Raw genomic sequence first — 11,941 nt, 5'->3', positions numbered from 1 at the left:
CTTACGACAGCACCCAGGCATACCTGCTCACTGGATGAAGCGAACATCAACTCTCGTCCTAAGATCAACCGAATATCCCCGTGAGAAGAGCCACGCAACCCATCTTAACGTCCACAAAGCCCACTTCCCTCCAGCGCCGAAGCCTTATACAACACCACCGGATCCGGCCCAACATCCACATTCAGCCCCCCAGCCCCATCAGCCGTAACGACGTTGCAATCCCCGCCGAGGACCTGGACGACCTCCTCGCCGCCGGCGTAGCCCGTGTTGCCGCCCGAGATGGTAATCTGGTAGCCGCTGCCGCCGCTGCCGAGGTTGCTGAAGACGCCGATGACGTCGCCCTTGCGCATGGCGACGCTGTGGCTGTCCGAGTAGACGGACCAGGCCTGGTACTTGACGTAGCCGGACTCGGCGTTGCGCGCCGCGAGCGTGTGGTTGCGCACCTGGTTCACCGTCGCGACGAGCTGGTACAGCTCCGACTCCGTGTTGTAGCCCGAGGTCCAGAGCGCCTCGCGCTGGTTGGGCGTGTCGCCGCCCGAGAAGTGCTGCTCCTGGCCTTGATACAGGATCGGGATGCCGTCGGAGAGGAGGGTGAAGGCGATGGCGTTCTTGGCGAGGGACATATCGCCGGTCAAGGAGGCGAATCGCTTCTGGTCGTGGTTCTCAATGAAGACACCCAGGGCGGCCGTGTCGGCTTGTCCCTTCAGGGTGTTGATGCCGTTGACGAGGTTGTCCATGGTAGCCGAGGGGTTCGAGAACGTCTCCTGCACCCAGTAAAAGAGGGGGTAGTTCATCAAGCCTTGCATGTACTGCTGCCAGTCGCCATAGATGGCTGGGTTACCGTCAAGAACCTGCAGGGCGCACATGAGAGATTAGCCACCATGCCCCCCGGATGAACAGCTGAATAGGTGCTGTGCCCTTCATGTTCCTCAAGGTCATGAGAGTGAAACTTACCTCGCCGATACCGTAGATACCCGCCGCCTCCAAGAACCCAGGCCAAAAGTCCTTCTCAACGTGTTTGACGCTATCAATGCGCATACCGTCGATGGAGTACTTGGCAACAAGGTCCTGGATCCATTCGCTAAAGGTGCTACGGATATTGCTGTCCTCCGTCTTGAGGTCCGGCAGGCTGACCTGGTTGTCGCCCTCCCAGCAGGTCCGGACCGAGTTGTCGTCGTCGTAGTTGATCTCGCAGAACGGGTGGTAGTAGCCGCTGTTGTCGAAGGGCTTGAGCAGGGAGTAGTCGACGCAGTCGCCGCAGCCGTTGTAGCCCATGTGGTTCGTCACGATGTCCACCATGAGATACATGCCGCGCGCGTGCAGCGCCGCCGACAGGTCGATCAGGTCTTGCTCAGTGCCGAAGTTCTCGTTCAGCGAGTAGATGTCCTGGGCCCAATAGCCGTGGTACGCGGTTCTGACGACAAAATACCATCAGTATGCGCTTCGCCAGGCTGGGGGCTTCCATATTCTGCTGCAGAAACAGTACTTACCCGTGGGGAGTGTCTCCTTCAAGGTTCTTGACGATAGGGGAGATCCAGACCTAGAATAACCATTGCATTAGTATTCGAAGTCTTACACACATGACAAATCCAGCATGGTGCCATGACAGGCCAGAAGTCGAGCAATCTCTTACCGCAGTGAAGCCCATGCCCTGGATATAATCCAGGTGGTTGATCAGTCCCTTGTAGGTACCGCCGCAGTAGCTCGTAATGGCGCACTGCTCGGTGGTCGAGCCGTCGGTGCGGGCGAAGCGGTCCGTGAGGATCTGGTAGATGGACTGCTTCTGCCACTCGGCGCCGCTCAGGGCCTGTGCGACCGAGGCGGCGCCCAAGAGGAGCGAGGCGGGCGACAGCTTCATACTGGGCGAAACCGACGGAGAGTGGAATCCGCGAGTGTATAGGAACTGAGGTGTCTTTTGAAGTCGACCAGATGGCTTTTAGGCAACGGGGGCAAGATACTGAGAGGACAGCGAGTGAGTGGCTGGGACTCAACTTGTGTTATTGTGTTGACCTGGGCTGAAGAAGCAGAATCAGGACTGAAGACAGGACGCCGACGTGATATTTATATCACCTCCTCCCAAACTCTTTTGCTCGGTTGTGGTATTTTCTCTAACATATGTGCCTGCCGCGAGATCGAATGTGCAATGAGGCAGTTGTCGGCGATTCATCCACACCCGTCATTAAGCCATCGTCACCCAAGCGCCCTGGAACTTTGTCGAAAAAGCAACCAAACGATCTCCAAATTCCAAGCGTAGGCCACCAAACAACCCACGACACCAACGACCGACCGAGATGTGGCCGTGTTCTAATCTGGGGTGTCGGAGTTTTTCTCGAGGCGGGACTTCGATCACCTTATAGGAAGGCAAGGCAGGGGGGGCATAGGCACTTGTTCAGTTCAAGTAAGGGTCACGGCGCGGCGCGGGCGGGTATGGGAAGTTGGGAATAGAGTAACGGTTAGGTCAAGAACAGCAAGCAAGCTAGCAAATAGTATGGTGTGTGGTGTGTCTCGTCGTGGGGAGGGAGGCGTGGGCTCGCTGACGGGCACCACCCTGGATGTAACTGGAAACGGAGGCAAGCCTCGTGACCCTCGTCGTGGCCGATGACTAAGTCTGTCACTAGACCACCAAGACTACCCCGGATTGGGCATCACAGTCCGGCCTACGGGCCGACCCCACAGTTTTGGGGAACACCCCCGTCCAACCCCACAACCACCAGGACGGGAGACCACTGACGGAGTCTGATCTGGCTTTGGTGGTACTCGACAGGCAAGCCGGCCAGGATTCCGACATGATCGGTACTGCCAGAGAAGGCCCGAATCGTTCGACCTCCCCTGTGTCCCTTGGCTACTCCTTGGCGTCATGGCACACATACACATGTCCTTCCAGAGCGGCTATCGTCGCAGAGCTGGCCAATTCGAAAACTGTCATCGACAGACAAGTGTGCCATGGAAATATGACGTGTCGTGTAGCAAGACGAGTTGCGGGAGGCGGAGTTCCAATGAGAGATTCCCCATGTCAGACCGCACAATGCAAGTAGGGCCGAATCTATCCTCTTTTGCTTAGAGTAAGCAGGCCTGCTGGTCCTAATTACCGAGCGACCAGGGCAATGCCGCTCGGTAATATAACTGCGACAGCAGTGCCGTCTGGGGCTCGGCTATCATCACGTGGAGGTTGAGTTTCGCATGTCATGTCGATCAACTTGCCATATTCGGTGGAACAAGCCATGATCCAACGTCAACTTTGACCAAAGTTGCCTGTACATCTCATGTCAGCAATAAAGCAGAGTCCTTATATTCATGCAATTATGATATTCAGCTTACTCGCGCTCGGCCCTACTTATCCCCGTTTTCTTTTTCTTTCACCCCCTTTTCTTCAGCACTCCAACCATGCCAAGGCCGATAACTCTTGTGTTACATTGCCAGTAGTATGTCCCCCAGGCCTTCGGCTAAAGCAAGCACAGTCTGTTCTCCGATTAAGTCGACTTCCCTGAGTTGGGCGTGTTTGCATTCATGAAGAATGACCCGCTTGTAGACGAGCCATGTTGAGCTTCTTGGTTGTTCGGGTCGAATAGTCCAAACGATGTCTGCTCCGTCACCCAGTTGGCGTTCTGTGTGTAGTTCTCGAATGCGTTCTGTGCGTCCCGTTAGTCTTGTGACTCCATGCACAGATCGCGAGTTGTTGGCGTGCCAAACTTACCCAGTCAAAGTTCTCGTCAATGTTCATGTCCGCCGATCCAAGATTGGTGAACATCGAGAACGGAGTCGCATTGCTGTTGAAACCACCCATCACGTCACCAGAGAAATCGGGCGTAAGCCCCGTGCCTGTTACCGTTTCAAGTGGTGGATAGGTGGTCCCACCCGGTGATTGATAATTGGGCGTCAGTCCAGTCGAGAGCATGCCAAGAGTCATAGCAGCGGAATGCTCCGGTTGTAACTCTGCCTCTGCTGTTTCAAATCCTCTAAAATGATCAGTTTTCACATGCGCTGCCGGTAATGTGGCGGCCGGGGCGGGATTCTTGATCTTTTCGATCATGATATCGAGGATGTTGGAAGCCTTGAAAGCCTCCACTGAAGATTCCTTCATTGCCTTCCAGATATCCCTGATCTCCTCGAGCAGACCCAACATCTCGAGACGCTGTTCTGGAGTCCAAAAGAACATGGACTGCGAGTTCTGGCGTGTAGTAGTGCTGACCGTGGCCTGATTCTCATGATGAAGGTCAAGCGCAACCAGCATTGTTGGCAACAACGCTTCCTTCGCGCAAGACTGCACGAACCAAGTCATGCTTCGCAATCGGCCATTGACTACCTGGCATTCATAGTGTATAGTTCTGAGGTTCTTGAGCGTCTCCAGTGAGGCCTCCACGGCGGCACGGCGGGAATGAGCATAACGCGGATTCTGCCGGGCACGGAGTGAGTGTTTGCGGTGAAGCATACATATGATCCTGTTGTACAGCATGGATACATTGTATCTTGCCACGATGAGTTTTACTGGATCATGCGAAGATTCTAAAGGCTGGACTCTCAGATGCGGAGGGAGCTCGTCCATGATGTCTCGAAGCTTCCGGTCATGTCCAAGGATCTCATCATATGACACTGGTTTCCCCACTCGAGTGACAGCTTGTAAGATGGAGCCAAACTCGATCGTAAGTTTGGTCTTGGCAATCATATAAGCAATAGGAGTCGGCTCATTCGGTGGTCGCGCGGGCGGTAAGATCTTTGTATCTGGACCAAACTCCTCATCAAACAGGTTATGAGGAAGTTTCGTGTCCGTGCTATGATCGTAGATCATGGTGGGTAAGGACACCTTGTACTGTTAGCAGAACGCCAGGAAACAAGAGTAATTCCATCATATACATACTTGATGGGAGAACATAGTGTCCGACATGCGGATCAGCGCCCAGGTTCTTCGTCTCATTTCCTGCCTCTCGGTCAGCTTCCGAAACGTCTCTGTGCTAGGGGGGCATGAGAGGGATCAACATACACCTTGAAATGGCGTTATGGAAGGGAACCATTCCGCATCACGATGGTATCCCATTCTGAACGCTACCCGTGTTATCAAAGCGGCAATAAGCCACAAGCCAAGATCAGCATCCCATCGCGAAGACCATTCTCCAAACAAGTAAAGCATCATCGTCTCCACCGTGTAGTCGACAGGCTTGGTATAGTCTGCGACTACAAGGCACTGCACCGTCCGCAATCGGTACTCGGCAGCGAGCTCGAGTGACCTGCCTTTCCACTCCGGAGGCTCGTCGCCGACTTTGTGATAGGACAGCATGGCCAACGTCAACATCGAGTATACCAACCCTACCCACATTATCGGCGATTTGGTGGGATCCTGCCAATGGTTCCGTAGCTGCTGCTGGAACGTCGGTCCATGTACAATACTCACGGCCGTATCGAGCGAGTTGAAGTACCGTGAAACCAGCGTGGTAATGGCAGTTTTAGCAGGAAGCTCAGCACGGAGCTCGGTCTCGGTAGCAGGTGGAGACGAAAGCAAGAAGATGGGCGAGTCTCTGGCGGCCGCTGGCTTCGAAGACAGAACCCTCTCGTAACTCTTCTCGAGTTCCTTCTTGCGTGAGGCGAAGAAGCTCTTGACTTCGGTAATATCGGCTAGCAACGTGTGCCAATGTTCCTGGCCGATATACATTGACTTGCCCCGGTCCGCATCGACCTTCAACACACCGAGCGACGTGGCGAGCCCGTCGTCTACATCGCTGTCTTCATCCACCTCGTCCCTCATGGAAGCCTCATCGTCTCTGTCGAGCCTCGGGCCACTGCTATCCGTCATGGAAGCCCCCGAGGCGTGGGCATTCGCAGCAGGCGCTTCGATGGAAGATGCATCGATACTAGCACCTCCGTGCATCAGGCTCAGAACCAGCCCCTCGAGCCGGTCGATGCGGTTTTGCATGTCATCAGGAGTCGCATTCGCGGTCGCATTGGACTGGTTTCTCCTTCGACTAGCGGGGCTCGCATAAGTGCAAGACTGAGTATCACCACGCTTAACACAATTCTCGCAACTCGGCGTTCCCCTGTTGCATTTCAGCCTGGCACATGTCAGCAAAACTCCTTTCAAATTTGAGCAGCAATTCGTCTTGTCTTGAAAATGGGGTACCGGTATCAATGATTCCTTCTCCTCTTTCAACTCGTAAGCCACTTACTTTCTTGTGCGGCACGGCAAGCAACTGAGGGGCACCCGGTTCCTGCGCCTGACAACCCGAAACTGTTCTTCAGGCGAATGACCTCCAGATGAAGAGGCAGAAGGCGGTGTAGGAGCCATTTTGGCGGGTGCTTTTCAACTTATAAGTGATTCGTAAGGTCCTCGGTCTATATGCGCGCAACAGTTCGTGTCGCCCAAGTTCAACAATCCAGTATATGTGCAGCGGTGGCCAGCAGTGCACCTCGGATTCCACGGCCAAATCGAATGTTTCTTGCGATTGGTGTTGCAATCAGAGCTGACTGATCATGGTAGGGCGGTTGTTTGGCCGGCAATGCGTGCAAGTCTCTCGAGCTCGGCGCAAAGACTCCATCCAGTTATCATGCACTTGGGATGAATCGAGTTAATTGGGACCAGCTATGAGGATTGATAGCCGCTGGCGACAATAACCTGGGAAGTCGCGTCCCAGGGTTGGGGTTGGGGTTGGGATTGGGGTAGCGTTGTGAGTGGTGTCGCGAGCTGGAAGCCTAGAACCCCGCCGATTCGATTGCGGATGTTGATCGACAACTGAAGCAAAGAGATCGGATGGCCAGATGGAGTGCTGTACCGGGACAGCGGTATCGTGGTGGAGATGGGCACTCGCAGCTTCAAGTTCCTGCCTTTGAAACCGTACGATTCGACCAAATTCAGTCGTCAGCTCGAGTCGCGCGACCTCAGTTTGTATGAGAAGAGGGGCAGTAAGATGCGACCAAGTTAGGCATATATGCCGTCGCAAAACTGCGAGCAGTGCGGATAGGTCAGCTTCAACGAGGCCCCCAATGCAGATGTAGGCCTGGTTTCTAGGCCTGACCGAATGCGCAAGGTCACCAGGAATCGTCAAGAGAGAGGATGAAGTCGTGGTTTGCGACTGGGAGAAGAAAGCGGGAGAACATTTGAAATGTGCCTTTGCCTCTGCAATGCGGCCACTCTGCGACTAGCGCCAAATGCAAGAATGACAGTCGAGAGTGAGAGACAGAATGGGAAAAGGGTGGTGGAGTGGCGCCGGATGGGCAATCGGAACGTTTACACGTAAAATGCCAAGTGCTTACTCTGGTTTCCTTCACTCCTACCTACCGACTTCTTACAAGGATACATGCTGGTTATTGCGAGTACTATCGCTGCCTTTCCCCCAGAGAGCGGAAGCTAGCTGGCAATTAGATAGAAGTAGGTAAGTACGGGAAACACTCTTGATAGTCTTGATATCGATCCCAAACTCCCAGGTGTCTGCTTACAATCTCAGGCATATATGATAATGCATTGACTATAATATAACGCCATTTTAAATCTCTTATTCAATAACAATTCCTTCTTCCACTCCTCAGGAGGTATCTTGCAGACTCCCTCTGCCTGGGGCTTGATTAGCAGCACTACATGTATCCAGAAGCAGTTCCCCTTCTCCCCGAGTACAGCTAGGGCTGGATAACCGCGTCTTTCACCACATGCAGTACCGACCCTAACACGGAAGAGCTTCAGCCTCACGATCTGCATGACTCTAATCAACTCCCGCTATTAGAATGCAGCCCAGATGACTCACGCAAATTGGGGGCCCTCCACTTTGCCCGGGCTTAAGCCTTAAGTCCGTCATCTGCACTAAGACCAGGCATTATCTTTAATGCTTCTTGACTATCAGCATTCAGTAACTTCCATATGTGGCCTGACTGACTAGCTATGCATTTCAGGGGAGTTAGTTATTAGCAGAGGTCGGCTAGGCAGGCAGCAGTCGACTGCGTTGCCCGTCAGTCGATGGGAGGCTCAGATGCTTGGCATGTACGCATTGCGATTTTGAATGCACATGCTTGGAAGATCTGCTCTCCTAAGTGTACAGCTATAAACCGCATGCATTCAGTGTGACTCGTGTAGCGCTCTATAATATCGTTGTTGATTGAATGCTTTATCGTTCTATCGATTCGGTTTTCGAGGCCATCGGGCCGTGGCTGACATAGCCAACCATAGCTGGTCATTGTATTACATGGGAAATGGGATATATTAGATGGAGCTCATTATCGCTTCAATCCCAGATCTACAGTATACATGAAGTGTGGCCATTGGAACCCTCAATTCAATAAGAGAGAACTATAAATAGTTTTATGAACACTACACAACTATTCGCCGGCCAACGATTACTGTCTTGATAATATTCATCTCCGAGTACCAAGATATCTGAGCACGTTGCAGAGAAGTGGAAGAGACACGGAGGCTAAGGCTCGGTGCAGTGGACCGCTAACCCTCCTCATCGAACCGCCCGGCTTGGAGCCCCGAAAAGGCACCGCATACGGGTCGGGCCCCCTAAAGTCCCCTAAAGCGATCAGTGCATCACGCCCCCCTCCAGTTTTTTAGGTAAGCAGCAGGGCGGGCGAGCAGGCAGGCTGTAGCGCTCGCCAAGCAATCCAGCCAATGATACAGGTCCTGCGAACCACGTTTCAAAGCAGCTCCCCGAATCGTCTGAACAGGATGACAAGTGACAGGAGTCCGCCCGTTCACAATCCCGTCTTTGAATAGACGACACATAACTCAATCATGAACGATCAGTTGAAAAAATCCAGGCCGAGGTGCTTCTTCGTCGATCGAATCTTATATCATCTGGACCGGTCCGAAGCTCCTTTGGTCGTGCCAGTCGCCTCTTCTTTATTGGCCGGCAGTTGTTTCAGGAGGGTGCAGGGGTCCAACCCAAAAGTGTTTCGCAGTGTCGGGCCCCCCATTCGCTAATCCTCTTGGCGCCCTTTTCCAGTTGTCAGACTTTAACCTGTCGCAACCTCGGGAAACAATTTACTTCCTTTCTCTACTTTGCCATCTGTTCCTCAGTATGCGGTGACCATTCTGTCGGCATTTGATTCATTGTTCCGTTGTATTCCTTTTCGATTCGTTTTCCAAAGTCGCGGCTCTGGTAGATTCTGCGACGGGCATTTTTGAGAGCATAGCACTGGATTCTCGTCAACTGCTGCTGTCCTGCCTTGTTTTATTGAGAGCGCAGCGAGCCTTCCATGCCCTTGTCGGTCATGCAATAATACCCCCTACCCTAATCGACTTTATATTTCACGGCTCTCTGTGTATACCCTGGTGGTGGAAGGAAAGCTTTAACTCCAGCCTTGGAAGTTAATCACTACCGTTTGCATTTCTGGGAATTGCTTTGGGATCACTTCAAAATTATCAATATGGCTCGCTACGACGCTGTGCGCTCTGCCTCCCCAGAGCCCGCGGGGCAGAGGCTGTCTGAGGAGCAGCGCAACAGTATGGAGAAGCCGGGTCCCGAAAATCTTGAGGCAGAGCAGAGCGAAGGGCTTTTGTCATCAGGGACGCGCGACATGGAGAAGTTGGGTCCTACGACGCCAGTGGTAGACGGGGAGGATCGGAAACGGTTCTGGATCGTTGTTGCAGGCATCATGCTGACCGTGTTAATGGCCTTTGACGCCTGGCTTTTCTTCGTACCGCACGACAAGACACAGTCAAGTCCGCCTACCTCGACGGACCCTCATCTCGACGCGCTGATGAGAATCCCGTTTCAGCGGCCGGAGGAGGAGTATATTCTAAACCCGAAATGGGATTTCGAGGCGCCCCCGCAAGTCCGGACGTACAACTGGACGATCGTCGACAAGCAAGGGAACCCGGACGGCGTCTACAAGCCGATGATGATGATCAACGGACAATTCCCCGGTCCGATGATGGAGGTCAACGAAGGCGACACGGTGATCGTCAATGTGAAGAACGCTGCGAAGAACGCTACCGGCATTCACTGGCACGGCCTGCTCCAGAACGGAACGAACTTCATGGACGGGGTGGGAGGTGTTACGCAATGCCCGATTGCGCCAGGAGGCTCGTTCCAGTATAACTTCACTCTCACGGGACAGCAGGGAACCTGTAAGTTCTGAAAGCATACCAGCAGTGGCTTATGAAGATCTTGATTACTGATAATTCCATCAAGATTACTATCACGCTCACCAAGGAGTCCAAATGTTGAGCGGGCTTGTAGGCCCGCTCGTCATTCACAGTAAGAACGAATCCGCCACTAGCACAGATCCCTACACCACAGACCGGGTGATATTGCTGCAGGACTGGTACCATGACCCAGCCGAGGCCCTGCTGCGCGACTCGCTCTCTCCGGGCAACGAGAACTCGCCGATTCCCAATGGCGCGCTCATCAACGGCATGAACAAGGTCGACTGCGCACTGCACCCGAACCGGACGTGCGACACGGCCAATACCCTCCTTCCCAGCATGGATATGATGGCGGGCGCGTACCACCGCCTGCGCTTCGTCAACGCGGGCGGCTTCGCCTGGTTCCAGGTCGCCATCGATGACCACCTGCGCCTGCTGGTGCACGAGGTGGATGGCACGCCCGTCAAGCAGTTCCAGGAAGCCGACATCACGCTCTCACCCGGTCAGCGCTACAGCGTCACCTTCGCGACCGATCAGGCCGGCTTCGACTTCACCGAGTACTGGCTGCGCGCCCGCATGATCGAGGGCTGCTTCTCCGATCCGAAGCTGCCCGACAACGGCGTGAGCGAGGCCAAGATGATCATGCGCTACGTCATGCCGACCGGCATGGACGGGACTCCCGAAGCGCCTTCTAATGCCACTGTGCCGACTAATACTGTCAGTAACAATGGTACGGCCGTCTCTCAGGTTCTCCCCACGAGCACCAACTCGCTTGTCGACTACGCCATGCAGTGCAAGGACATGACGGCGCGCAACGTCTACAAGCCCGTGCCCGCGCTGCCGGCCCCCGCCGTTGCGGACCACTCCTGGTACTTCCGGGTCAACATGGCCATCGGCGACTGGCGACTAGAGCGCGGCTTCATGAACCAGTCCTCCTTCCGCGCTGACCTGAAGCAACCAACGCTGCACCGTCTCGTCGACGGCCTGGCCTCGGGCAACGACTCCTTTAGCGCCGCCGGCAAGGACGCCACCGTCAACGACGCCGCCTTCCACCCGGAGCACGAGCTCGTCCTCTCGCACGAGCGCATCGAGACCGTCGACATCATCCTCCAGAACGTCGACGAGGGCAACCACCCCTTCCACCTACACGGCATGCCCCTCTGGGTCCTGGGCCAGGGCCACGGCTACTTTCCCGGCTACGAGGCCCTGGGCCTGAAGCCCCACGGCAAGGGACTGCTCGACCCGGCCAACGACACCGTCGTCGCCAACCCGCTGCGCCGCGACACCGTCACCCTCGAGGGCTTCGGCTGGACCCTGCTGCGCTTCGTCGCCGACAACCCGGGCGTCTGGCTCTTCCACTGCCACATGGTCTGGCACGCCGAGGCCGGCATGGGCCTGCAGGTCATCAGCCGCCTGCGCGACCTGAAGGGCTGGGAAGTTCCCGAGGCCAACCGGCAGCTGTGCGACGCGGCGCCCGACGTGCTGAGCTTGGGGGCCGCGCCGCCGGACGAGGTCTTCGCCGGCTTCCATGATGAATAAATCGGTTTCTGGAGGGGATTATATGACTGAAGGTGCCCACCACCAGGACTTTACCATATACTGGATATATATATATATTATTTTCTTCTGCTTTATTGTTTGCAGATATGTACATAGCATTACTTGTTTATACCCAAGGATGGAGATACGTCTATATAGAGAAAGAAGCACGAAGGAATGCACTTTTGGATACATAATGGTTTTAACAGCAATTTATTGAGATTCGTGAAGTATCAGTCTAACACTCTGAAGGCAGTTGTAGCGTTAAATGTGGCCCAGCTGAGACTACCAAGCCATGGCGCGGCATTTATGTGACTAACACGCAGTATTCTGTTTGTT

General features: G+C 54.4%; 3 protein-coding genes across 3 annotated transcripts; 1 reads left to right on the top strand and 2 right to left on the bottom strand.

Annotated features, from left to right (window-relative positions):
* Positions 1–104: 104 nt before the first annotated feature.
* On the bottom strand, positions 105–1,858 carry PG986_012568 (uncharacterized protein; the record flags this gene model as incomplete). Its single annotated transcript, XM_066848790.1, has 4 exons — positions 105–851; positions 955–1,414; positions 1,491–1,540; positions 1,634–1,858. The coding sequence occupies 4 exons, from the start codon at positions 1,856–1,858 to the stop codon at positions 105–107; spliced, it is 1,482 nt and encodes a 493-aa protein (XP_066695486.1).
* A 1,612-nt stretch (positions 1,859–3,470) lies between these two features.
* Positions 3,471–6,274, bottom strand: PG986_012567 (uncharacterized protein; the record flags this gene model as incomplete). The annotated part of the gene is made up of 5 exons (XM_066848789.1): positions 3,471–3,629; positions 3,695–4,801; positions 4,856–4,915; positions 4,979–6,041; positions 6,156–6,274. 5 exons carry the CDS (start codon positions 6,272–6,274, stop codon positions 3,471–3,473), a joined length of 2,508 nt encoding a protein of 835 aa, XP_066695485.1.
* A 3,068-nt stretch (positions 6,275–9,342) lies between these two features.
* Positions 9,343–11,602, top strand: PG986_012566 (Laccase-1; the record flags this gene model as incomplete). The annotated part of the gene is made up of 2 exons (XM_066848788.1): positions 9,343–10,045; positions 10,110–11,602. 2 exons carry the CDS (start codon positions 9,343–9,345, stop codon positions 11,600–11,602), a joined length of 2,196 nt encoding a protein of 731 aa, XP_066695484.1.
* Between the last annotated feature and the right edge of the window lie 339 nt (positions 11,603–11,941).

Source organism: Apiospora aurea, assembly GCF_038362705.1.
Source record: "Apiospora aurea strain CBS 24483 chromosome Unknown utg000008l_segment0_segment0, whole genome shotgun sequence".
Classification (NCBI taxonomy): Eukaryota; Fungi; Ascomycota; class Sordariomycetes; order Amphisphaeriales; family Apiosporaceae; genus Apiospora; species Apiospora aurea.
Note: the sequence above shows the minus strand (reverse complement) of the source record. Positions and strands in the feature narration are given on the sequence as shown.